The sequence below is a fragment of the Camelus bactrianus genome, chromosome 5, assembly GCF_048773025.1.
Source record: "Camelus bactrianus isolate YW-2024 breed Bactrian camel chromosome 5, ASM4877302v1, whole genome shotgun sequence".
Classification (NCBI taxonomy): domain Eukaryota; kingdom Metazoa; phylum Chordata; class Mammalia; order Artiodactyla; family Camelidae; genus Camelus; species Camelus bactrianus.
In genome coordinates, this window is record NC_133543.1 from 22,743,153 (window position 1) to 22,756,023 (window position 12,871).

At 38.9% G+C, this 12,871-nt stretch overlaps 1 protein-coding gene across 9 annotated transcripts in view; it reads right to left on the reverse strand.

The window, feature by feature from the left end:
• NCKAP5 (NCK associated protein 5) overlaps nucleotides 1-12,871 on the reverse strand; it is a 918,990-nt gene that overhangs the window by 176,729 nt on the left and 729,390 nt on the right. For all 9 annotated transcript variants that reach the window (XR_012506967.1, XM_045508840.2, XM_045508844.2 and 6 more), the window contains 2 exons: nucleotides 10,707-10,745; nucleotides 2,111-2,230 (listed from right to left, as the gene is read on the reverse strand). Coding sequence is in view for 8 of the 9 variants with exons in the window: in XM_045508840.2 (XP_045364796.2) it covers nucleotides 2,111-2,230; nucleotides 10,707-10,745 (159 nt within the window). In the remaining variant the exon portion in view is untranslated. The remainder of the gene's footprint in view (nucleotides 1-2,110; nucleotides 2,231-10,706; nucleotides 10,746-12,871) is intronic.

A 12,871-nucleotide genomic window follows, 5' to 3' on the forward strand; every position in this document is an offset into this window, starting at 1 on the left:
GCACCCATCGGTCAGACCCTCAAGCTGACTGGGCTGGACCAGCATGGCCGCATAGTTTCAAAGCATCCATATAAGACAGGAAACATCCAGAAGAAGAGGTAAAGATATAAACCTCTCTTAGGTATATGTAAAGTAACTCCTCTTGCAGACTGAATATATGTAATTTATTCATTATTCCATTCAACACATTATTACAGAGTTTCCAAAGATGCAAAACAAACTCAGACTGCTTATAGCCAGTTCTCCATGATATGTATTTGTGCCACCAGAAAATACAAAATCACGGGCCAAATAAATAACAGACCACCTGAAAAGCCAGCAACTTTGTCCGTGATTGTGAGCTATAAAATGTTAGAAGGCAGGGATCCTATGGTTATTATTCTACTTCACAGAACTATTAACAGCCCGTCTTTTACAAATTCCATTTAAATTAGAACAGCTCCTGGAAGTGAGGTCTATTTGGGGAGAAACAGTGTGTTGGCTGAAAACACCAAGAGAATAAACCACTGAATTCTGTCATTAGCACAAACATCATCCCAGTGTGTGGATATGTATTTGAGAAATTCATGACAGCCAATGAAAAAGCTTAAATATCTATGGCACGTGTGCTTACTATGGAAATAAACCACCATGATTCACAAACAGGGACTGTAGATCCTTAAAAGTTGTTTTAGAAAAGCCTTAAATGAAAACAGGCCAAACGGAAAAATCCATGAACGTGCAACAGCTGTTAAAAGTAATTATAATATTGGATCTTGATTACGAGAGAGCAAACGAGGTACAACTTTTTACAGATGCAAGATTCTCTATGACCAATATTTATCGGGGCCACGATCAGGAAACAGAATAGAGATAGATGATTTTTTTCCACACAATTTTTAAGTCTTAAATTATGAATTATGCTCTAACAGATAAAGCAGAGAGAAAATTAATTTAAGAGATGAGATCTATTTTACAATTCAGGGAGCTCCTTTATTTTAATTTGGGGGGAAAATTACACTTTGATATTCAGCTTTACCACACATCTTTCTTTCTCTGAAACGAACTGCAATTTCTCATTATTTTCCCAAGGAGTCAGGGAAAGATGTTTGTGCCAAAGTTCAGAGGGCAAATTAACAAGACTGTCTCAACCTTCTGTCCTGGAGAAACTTCTACAATGATGGAGATGTTCTATATAAACACTGCCTAATATGGTAGCTGCTGGCCATGGGTGGCTTTTCAACCCTTGCAATGTGACTAGTTTGACAGGGAAATTTAATTTTAATTTAAATTATTTTTTAAACTCAATAGTGCCACATGGCTAGTGGCTACAGTGGTGGCATGCAGTCTGGAGGATACCTCTGTCTTTTCCCTTTCCAAGCCAATTAGACCAGGCAGCTGGGGGTTATCCTTGAGCAATGATGCACATTAATAGGGTTTTTAAAAAATAGGGAACAGCAAAGATCAGCCTTCCAGACCCCTTTGCCAATCCATGTTTCTCCTCCAGTCAGATATATTCTCTCGTGCCTTCTCAGGGACAACTCTAAAATGACTCAAATGATTTCCACAACTTTGCCTGTTATGAAGGCGGGTAAAGGAAGAGTGCAGAGAGAACACTTAGAGAGAAGCTGTAAAACACAGAACTGGAGGAGAGGAAGTATTAGGCTGTGAGGAGGCAGGCTGCAGACTGCACACAGAGAGATGTGAACGCCAAACAAGCCTCAGCTCTAATTCTGATTACAGAGAGTTTGAAATAAAGAAACTCACTTTGGCATTACATAAAACTCTCCGTTGCTTATCATGGACTGCAAGAGTATTAATGCTGGTCCCCAAAGCAATCAATGCTTTCCTGACTCCATTCCACGGTTTCAGTTAGTTTCCTAGAGTGATACTTCTGATTGTCCTTTTTACCTGTTTCTTATTTGTTGATGCATTTCTTTATCAAAATTAGCTTTAAAAGGTGAGCGACTGAACAGACATTCAATTTTAATGACATCACTTGAGAGGGGAAAGAATTGAGGTTCTGATGCAATATGTCTTGCCCTTGGAGAGAGTGGTAATTTCTGAACTGAAGTCACTTCTTGTCAATAGCATTTCAGTAGCAAAGATTGTTTTCCACATAAACACATACCTGGAGAAGCAGATCAGAAGCTGGTCTGACTCGCTGTTGGAACAGGATGCTTAACGTTCGATTCTGTTGTTCCAAATCAAATACTCTTGTTTTCAACTTTACACATTCCTCCCTTAGATCCTGCAACAAACACATTGAAAGGAAAACAAAAAATTCTATAACTGAAAGACACTTTGCATATTATAACCATATTTTATCTGATATTCCAGACGCATTAGTAAAAATTTTTTTTTGTATTTTTATTCTTCAAAACCCCAGAAATAAATTGCACACAATGTTTTCTTCCACAGCCCATTGTCTGATAGAATTATTATGTTCAGGGAAGACCAATGCAAAGAAAAAAAAGCACCTTGAAATCAGAAGTGCATTAATCTAGCATGCTATTTTTGAAAATGGTAAATCTTAGTGATAGAAAGTCAATTTAAGTTTCCACCTATATATTTTGCCTTTTCACTGTCTTCATAAAAGCAATCATAAAGCACAAACCACAAGGACAATAATGTTTTTAGAGTGAATAGAGATTTGATGAACTAAAGAAACTATCACTTTTGATGGAGCCTCTCGGTGTCATTTGTGGAAATAAGTTGAAACTCTCAGTGTGGTTGCTAATCGAGTCAGTGATGCATTTGGACGGAGTGAAATAACTCTGAAGTGAAGGCTTTAAAAGGCCACTTGAAACTTGTCCAACCTCTCAACTAGTGGATTTCCATTTCTTCTGGGCTGTTCTAGTCTTTATGCTGGGGAAGAAGTAGAGGACCCTGACCTTGGCATCCTCTTAGAGCAACCCTTTTGAATAGTTCAAACACCACAGAGACCTCTTTCCAACTTTCATGAGGGGAGCTGACACACAGGAGCTGTACAATTCTCTGGAATCCCACTAAGGGGCTGCCTTCCAAACTAACTTGTGATAAAGAGACTCATACTGACATGTCTACATCCTCCCTGATGGAGTTCAAGGAAGACCAGGTAGAATCAAGCCCCAATTCAAGGTTCATCAATAGTTGACTCTTCTCCATTTTAAACTTTGTCTTTCACTATTTCCTGTTTTTAAAAAACACGTCTGCTCTTAACATGCAAAGAATGAGTTCTCAAAGTACCATGCATTCTGCCACCCTCCTCCCTCCTCTACCTCCCTTTCCCTTCTCATCCACCCACTTCTTCCAGCCCAAGTTTGGCTCTTTGGTTGATGTCCAGTTCAATTTCTACCTGTCTCCTCCTGATACTTTTATCTGGCATCCTCCACCACTTTATTTGTTTCCTTTTCTGAACTCCAGTAAGCCCTTGATGCCTCATATGACATTTAGCTAATGTCATATACTACTTTGTGTTGATTTTCTTCATGCTCTGGACGTATCTTGTTAATTAGATGACACATTTCTCAAAAGGCAAGCCCGAGAAGATCCTCACATAAACAACAGAGCAAGCATATTGCTCTGACACCTTCATCACCTAGCACAGCACCACACAGAGTAGTAAGAGCTTAATAAACTTGTGTGATAATTTTGTTAGAGGGTATTGTGATGATGAATTCTATTGTCTAGTGATGGTGTGACAAAGAGGGTTGTAACTACTATATACAAAGTAGATAAACAACAAGGTCCTCCTGTATAGCACAGGGAACTATAATCAATAGCTTGTAATAACCTATTATGAAAAAGAATATATATATAAAACTGAATCATTATAGTGTACACCAGAAACTAACACAACATTGTAAATCAACTATACTTTAATAAAAAGAAATTTTTTTAAAATCCAGGTACTGGTTGAAAGAGAAAAAAAGAGAGAGAATTTTAAGTTTCCCAATGCTGAGAGTTTGTCTACCTACATATTCTGATGGGGGGCAGCTACCAGCCTTGCTTAAGGCTCTGCAAGCCAAGGAGAGCACCAGTCAACATCTCTGCTTCCCAGGTTCTAAGCAGGAGTCACAGAGGTGAGTGGGCCTGTTTCAGACATACTCTGATGACAACCGAAGTGTGAAGCCAGAGAGATCTAGCTTCTGGCGCTTTACCTGAGCATGGACCCTCATTTCTGGGCTGATACATTCTATTTCCAGGAGGCAAAGAAACAGGACAAGGTGTGGCTCACTGCACAGTTTACACTCGCCTCACCATGAAATTAAATTAAATGAGAAGCTTATGCATAGGATGTTTTCAACTGAGTGCTACCTACAAATGCAGAGCAGAGCAAAGGGATATCATGTTCAGAATAAGGCACTCTGAAGCAAGTGCTGGGAGGGCAGCAGCCGTAAAGGCAGGGGCAGGGGTGTGTGCGCGCATGCGTGAGCCACACGCCACTTGGCAGAGGCCACTGTGGGGGCCTCCACACTGCTCAAAAGAAAAGACAAAATTTGTTTTCTTTATTTAGAATTCAACCCCTGTGTCTTACTTAGTCTATTTTTGTTCTTAGCATGTATGTAACGCTTCCTGCTCCCAAACACTAATTGTTTTCACTACTGCTAATTAAGTAATTAATAAAACTTGACTGTGAGGTAAATAAATATTAATAGTACCTATTGGGTGGGAAAACACAATCATTCTCATTTGCGGGGAGAGGTCTGGAAACAGAAGCATACCAGTGTGGATGCACAAGAAGAAAGGAGACTTGGAAGGAATAGCAGCCACAGTTTTTAACAGCAAAACTGAGACTAACTTGAAAAGATTTCTTCAGATGGATTAAAAAAGAAAAAAAATCAATACATTCTAAAGCAAGTTTTTGTACCAGTGCCCAAATTTCCATGGCCATTACTATTACTTAAAGCAGTTAAAGTTCATTAGCAGGAACACAATTTATCGACCTTGAGACACGTTCATCACTCTTGGCTGGTCTAGATCAGCGCACAGCAGAGGGGGAACAGAAGGCTCTAGGACTGCGACACTGGTCTTACAATCACTGACCAACAGAACTGAGCCGGACAGAGAATTTGTAGACATAAAAGAATTGTCTGTTTTGTTTCAACATTCTTGTTTTCTTCATTTAAGATGCAGATGGTAATGATGCCAGACAGTTATTGTCCCAAGAAACTGTAATCAAAACCACGCATGTGCCCATGTGCACACACATAAACACAACCAGACTGGATAGATGGAGTGAGAGAGAAACAACAATTTCTGACTGCTACAGCGAGACCTGGGCAGAGAGTGGCAGCTGGCCGTCATTGCTTTCCCTGGGCTCACACTGAAACCCCACTGACATAAAGGAGGTATGACACACTTAGGGTGGGGGCAAGAGCTGCTACTCTAACCTTGTCAGTTACAGGGGCAAGAATGAGACTATGCCTCTCGGGCGAGGCATTAGGAATGAAAGACCTCTCCGGCTTGGGTGCCGCCATCTGAGACCACAGCTCCCCCAAGGGCTGGATCAACTGTCCTCGCCCACAACCCTTCCTTTTCTGACTCCCTAGTATGTCTCAGGCCTCAAGAGGTGAACCCCACTGAAAACATAGGGTTGCATCTTCTGAAACAAAAAAGGGGATGTATTGTACAATTTTATGAGGAAGAAATAATGCCAAAGATGTGACTACATTTAATCTCATGTAAGCAAAGATAATGGTCTTTGTGTTCAAAGAAATAGCCAGTCCTGTTTTTGCCATCTGTATGCCACTCTCCACTGAAAACAAAGTAAGGCATCACCACTGGATGCGAAGGGAAAATATACTGAACAAGGCAGATATGCTGGTCTAAAAGGGCCCTATGTATCTGAATAACCTCGAACCATGACTTTCTTAGAGGTTCCACACATTGTAACCCTGGTAAGTTTCACCTGTGCTTGGGGCTGAAGATGATTCTGGATTCACTGCTATGTAGTAGCTACAGAGTATGGTTATTTTATGCATTTAGAGCAAAACACTACCAGCTCCAGGCTAAAGGAAATTTAGGAAAATGTTAGTTCCTTAGAAGTTTGAGGTATACTGATACTATCATTGGCATATTCTTGAAAACTATTTAAATCTGGTTTTATCGTGGAAAAATGGTATTACAGTGGTATAGCGATTTCAGAGGCAGTGCATATCATGGGAATACACTGGACTGGGAGTTAGGAGGCTTGGGCTCTGGTCCTCATTACCGATGCGACCTTGAGGAAGTAACATTCTGGTGTCGCGTCAGTCTTCTGATCTGTAAATGGAGCTACTGCACAAAGCAAGGTTTTCAAGACAATGCAGGTCTCGGCTGCATCATGAGATGGCTTGTCAAGGGCCACCTCAATCCTCCCCCGAAGCTTACTGGACACCACACCCACCAGCCTCCCCTAGTTACAACGCTTCTCAGTGTTGGTCACTGAGATATCCCTGTCTCTTTCAAGAATGCTAATACTTCTGTAAAAACAAAAGCCATTTCTGGAAAAGGCTGGTCCTATCTCAGACTCACCAAGGACCTCAACATCAAATATTTAATTAAGGCAAGACAGGTAACATAATTGCATCACTGAATCAGGCCAGTCCTAATCAATAGGAAGCAGTGAGTCCTGTGGCAAACTGAATAGTGCAAGCCTTCAGCCAAGAGACAGTCGGATTAAAACATTTTTAATCTGTGATGGCTGAACAGTTTATGGAATTACAGTGAGCTGAACCCATTAGCAAAGCTAGTTGACAATCTCAGGATTAAATGTTTGCTAAGGTCCCTGACAACTGGGAAATTCTAGGGTCTAAAATAAAACTGATTCTGAGAAAGTTTGACTCCAAATTTACAGTCAGTTTTGACACCATACATGTCACATCTTGTATGTCCTTGCTAGAGAGGACTGGTAATGCTTCCAGAAATTTTAAGAAATCCACTAGCTACCTTGCCCTTTTGTTTTATTTCCTAATAATTTATGTAACTAGTCATTTAATTTCAACCCATCTGTTGATTTTCATAGCATCTCCTCTGTTTGCTGGGGAAAACAATAAGTGATTGAATGTAGCTATGGAGGCTGAATGGCACCAAGGGTAAGAGCATGGCGTCTGAGTGCAGTAATCCTGGTTAACATGTGGGCTTTGCTACTTCTAGCCATTGGAACTATGGGAAAATTATTTTTGTAGTCCTATCTCGCAAGATTGCGGTGAGAAGAAAACAATTTAGTGCATTTAAAGTGCTGCATGTGCGGTCTAACTCCTTGTAAGTGCACAGTAAACATAAACAGACCCTCTGCAGGAAAACCAGATGCTACACACAACATTGCTAGTCAAGTGGATGGACCAGGATGGCCTGAGCACCCCTCCTACAAGGGAAATATGTAGGAGTCTGGAGTTCTTCTAGTGTCAGGCTACAAAATTGTGTCCTGTTTTCATCCGGTTGGCTATATTGCTAGATTCCACCACACAAGAGCCTTACTCCATGTTGGTAAAGAAAAAACACCATTCATATTTGCTTATTCTTAAGAACTTGCAGAGAAGGCTGAGGTTGTTGATACGCTTAGAAATAACTCCAGCGAAAAATGCTTTTCTTCTAAATTTGGTGTTAGTGGCAAAAAAAAAAAAAGAACCTAGGAGAGTTACATTTTCAGTGCCGATAATTTTAATGAAGATAAAACATATTTCAGACCAAAATATGAGTTTAGCTCCACTATTGATTTCACTTGCACTTGTAGATGTGGACTTAAGATTTGGAGGCATAAATGGAAGTGTGCTGGGTTTAACGTTGTCACTTTAGTGTTATTGATCTAAAGGAGGGACAGTCAGCTCTCCTAAGAGAACCTGTGGGTTTCTGAGATAAATTGAATTACCTGACTAAGACATTATATGCACATTTAACAAAAACTGCTAAATTTATGGAAATACTTTTTTTTTTCTATCAGTATTTGGAAAGGTAAAACACTCTGTAACTTCAAGATGCTTATCAGGGTCAATTCATGATATGCCAGAAAAACGGTTTTTGGCGTTGCACAGTGAGGAGCTGAAACCACCCATGACAGATTTGCTTTTGTGTCATAACAGCTGATATATTCCAGAACTGTATAGTGACGGTGATAATTTCACCTCAAAGCCTTTCTTTTTTTTCTTTTCTTTCTTTTTTCTTCCTTTCTTCTTTTGCTCTTTTGCTCTTTCTTTCTTTCTCTCTTTTTTCTCTCTTTCTTTCTTATTTGGATAAATCACTCAAGATTTCTGTTTTCACTCTGTGCCAGCTACACCCCTCTTTAGAATTAGTTTTCTCATCTGCATTCAGAGGACATTTTATTTCCTATTTTGTGCTTTTAATTAAAAAGAAATTTTAGCCTTTTTGTAGCCATTTTACAGTCTTGATAAAAACTGGGAGGCACATGTTTCTGCAGAACATGATTCTTCCAGAATTTCCGAAAGCCCTGGCATCTCTTCCTGCCTCATAGCGTCCCTGAGGTATGCTGTCTCACGGAAGCACATCCTTCTGTGTCCTACTGCTTAACTGTACCAAGGTAGATTTATCTGTTTACTAGTTATTACTTGAATTTGTGTAGCTATTTTTTGTGGTAGACCTGAAAGGTCCCATTTTCCTTTATATTGTACCAGACGGCTTGACAGCTTTCTTGTCTCTTTCCTGAGGCACCATTAAAAAAAAGATAGGCATGAGAAGACTTTCAATAGTTACACACAGAGCTGCAACATTCCTTAGGCTTATATTAAATGAGTGTCGAGTTTCCAACAGGAGGAAAGCGATTGAGAAATTAAATTTGAAAAAGAAAAGGCATTCAAATATGTTGTGAGAGAGATCATGAGCTGCCCCTCAGCATCCCCTTCTTCTACAATAAGGTGACAATCAATTTTCAGCTGGGCACATACTCAGAATAAAGACCCCATTATCAGCTTCCTTAGATGTGGCTGAGTAACCAAGGTTCATTTAAGGAGATGTTAAGTGGAAGTCTCTCTGTTTTTTGTGGGGGGTGGTGCAGATAGAGGGGTAATTAGGTTTACTTATTTATTTAACTGGGAATTGAACCCAGGACCTCATGCATGCTAAACACATACTCTACCACTGAGCTATACCCTCTCCCACCTTGGAAGTCTCTCTTAAGAGACAGCTGGTGTGTGCCTTTTACCCTCTCCATTTTCTTTGGCTTTCTTTCCTTCTGATGGTGAAATGTGGGTGTGATGACTGGAGCTGGAGCAGCCATTCTGGGCCATGAGGTGACCTTGGAAATGGAGGGCACATCCCACAGAATAACACAATAGAAACCAGGATGCTGAGAACACTATGAACTCTATGAAGCAGAGTTATCATACCAGCTCTGTACAGCCTACCTATAAATTTACATCTGAGAAATAAATAACATTTTAGCCAATTTAAGCCACTATTATTTTAGATCTCTGTTACTCACAGTGGAACCTAATTCTAACCTAATAAGCATTCTCATATCTCTCTGTTTATGGAATGTTAATGTAAAATTTGAACCAGTTAAAATCATTTGTAGCAGGAAGCATGATATTTTGACAGAAGTAGTTGGGGGAGAAAGTTTAGCAAAAATATTATCATAATGCTTCTACAGTATACATTTAAAATAATATTTATTTAAGTATCTTGATGAGAAGTAGTCAACTCCTAATAAAACTGTATTCAATGAAAAAACAAACAAAAAAATGTCATGAATTATTTTGTTCTCATTAGACACATCTTCCTGAGCATGCCACATGATTTAAGATTTTCTCTTAAAATATCTCACAGAGAGGTAACTTGGAATAAACAAGATCTTAAGGAACCAGAGTTTAGCCTCTCAGATACATCTTAGAAAAAGATGAGACAGGTTCAATAAAATTTCACCAAACCAGCCACATTTGGGCAACCACCTACATTTCCCCACTGTGCCTCAATAAAATGATCTGAAGGTAGAATAAGATGATAAAGAAGGTCTAGAGATTTCATGCTCAGAAATTACCATTTGTTTTTTCCCCTAACTTTGCTGAGGGGTAATTGGCAAACATAACTGTATATATTTAAAGTGTAAGATGTGATACCTTGATATACATTACATGGTGGAATGACCACCAAGATCAAAATAATTAACACATCCATCATTTCATATAGTTAACACTCTTTTTTTGTTGTCGTAAGAATGTTTAAGATCTACTCTCAGTAACTTTCAAGTATACAAATAACACCATTCGTTTTATATTTACCACAAACCTATTCCTGTGGGAACTGCCCCACCTGCTTCCTTTCATAGGATGACCACAGTAGTTCTGGGAGGTGGGGATTGTTACCCCTATTTTACAGAAGAGGAAGTTAAATCACCCAGAGAAGTTAAACCACCTTCCTCACCTCAAAGGTCTCTGGCTGAATTTTAGGCTTCTCTTAATGCTGGCCATCAGAGGCTATTCATTTTATAGGAACCTGAGGAATCCATCAGCTTCTTTAATATCTGCATTTACTAAATAAAAATGATAGGTTTGCTATTCATCTGGGTGGGCCTCTGGAAATCTTTCATCTTCAAAAGGCTTTCTATTACTTTCCCAGGAGTTTAAATTTTATGATTCTATTGGTCACTGATGTTACTTCATTTGCCATCTAAAGCACACACAATTTTAACCTAACAGAATAAATAGAAAAGTATTGCAGCTATCAATCATGGTTTCCTTTAGTCTGACAGTATGAGTTCCAATCTATTCACATAAATGCTTTGAAAATAATAAAGCCAGAAAGTGACCTACCTTTTGAGTGAGCAGAGCTTGCACAACTTGGTTGGCTACCTTTAAAAAATAAAGAAAAGAATTGCCATTTATAATAATGAGACTTTCTATGCATGGATTCTAATTTACCAATAAGTTTCCCACAGCTGACTATATAGCTAATTAGCTCATTTGCCTCTTTCCTCTACTTCTACAGGACCCGATTCTTTTCATAATAAGCCTAGCCTTGTAGGTAATATTTTGCTTTTTTCCAAAGGTGACCTTGTTGCTAATTAAGATGGTTAGACTGGAAAGATCATTCATACCTTGACTTTCACATTTCCATACTTGGAAAAATAATATCCTTTCATACGTAAAGTACTTTAAGAATGTTAAAAAATGATATAGTGCAATACATGATCCTAATTATCTGTACACAGTTTCTACACTTTGCTGATTTACAAACGTCCTTTGCCTTTCCTTCCTATTCTTTTGCTGTGTGACTGTTTCACTTCTTAAAATTACTTGCAATAGACACAGGTCGAATGGTGCAGAACAGGGACAACTCCTCTTCTGTATGCTCTGCTTTCCTGCTCCACATCTTTGTTTATGCCACCCTCTTGTCATTGCTACCTGTGATGGAGTCTGGTAATTGTCTACTCCATCCTTCATTCTCCCCTTCCCCCTAAGCCACAAACCCTGATTTTTTTGGCTAGGCACATTCAATTATAGTCCCCAGCCTTCCTTGTCACTATGTGGCAAACTTCTGGCCAATGAGTAATTAGCAGTCTATTTTCTTGGACTTATAGGAAGTCTCACAGAAAGAGGGGGCTCATCCTTTTTTTTTTCCTATATGGGATATAAAAGTGATGGCTGGAGCTTCAGCAACCACTTTGACAATGGAAGTCACATATTAAGTATTTGGGGGCAGAAAAATCAGATGAGCCTGGTCCTGATGATCCATGGAACTGCACTATCTCTGAACTTCTTAATACGAGGAAGAAGTCAAATAGCCACGGTTATGTTGAATTTCCTCCAATACATAACCAAATATAATTGTCACTAATATATTAATAGAATCTCAATTTTCTCTAGGTATCAGGCAGCTTGCGATGATAGGAAAAGCTGGGCCCCTGTCAGCCCAAGGAAGTGAATCTTGATTAATTAAGCCACTGTTGGTAATTCCATCCCTCTCAGTGACTGGCTGAGGAGTAGACAGGTGACACAATTCCAGTTAAGAACCATGTGAAAAACTAATAGCATGTTCTGGGTATTTCAAGGATCTGGCACTTTTTCCAGATAATCATTCATTATTTCTATATATATTTGTATTAAGATTTCTTTTTCACCTGCAGATTTTAGAAGCACTTCACAAACAGTCACTTACTAAATTTCACTACAGCCTTGAAGCTATGTACCCATATGCCCTTTATTGACAAACTATAGTAGATAGGGGAATTATGTGATAGTTTTTAGTCAGTACATAAACTATAAACATTTAGTGTGATAACTGAAACTGACAGCAATAAAGATCTAGTCAGGATACTTAAATATCCTAAATATAAGGTATTTCTGTTCATTCATTTCTTCCTTCATTTATCCAGCACAAATCTGCAGAGAGTCTCTATTTGCAAAGCTAGGTGACCGGGATGTGTTCCTTGGTTTCAAAGAGAACATAGCTAGAAGGAGGCTGGCAAGAACACATTTCTAAGTGTGATATGCATCTAATCATGAAATCATCTTGGTAATTCTCCCATTCAGCTGAAGGCTGGACCACACTTTTATCTTATTTTTCTCTCAATAACAAATTTACGTTTGGTGATGCTAAACTATGCATGCTTGTTTCTCTGTCTAGCATAGTGCAACAGGTTACAGTAAAAAAAAAAATGTTTTCATGAAGCTTAATTGTTTCTTGACTCAATATTGACAAAATAGCACATCCTTAATGACAGTGGGCAACCAGTAAGCCTCACTGAAAATTAAAATACAGGCTGTCATCAACTTGTGGCTAGCAGACATTCACACCACAGCAGTAAAATGACTAGAACCAGATTAGTTGAACTGTATGCACAAGAGGGATTTTTTTTTTCTATCAGAATCCTTTTCAAATTTACATTGTTCACATCAAGTAAAAAAGAAAGGCCTTTCTTGAAACTAACTGCAGTTTTGAAGAAAAAGTATTCTTAAGTATTTTCTTTTAGTACAGG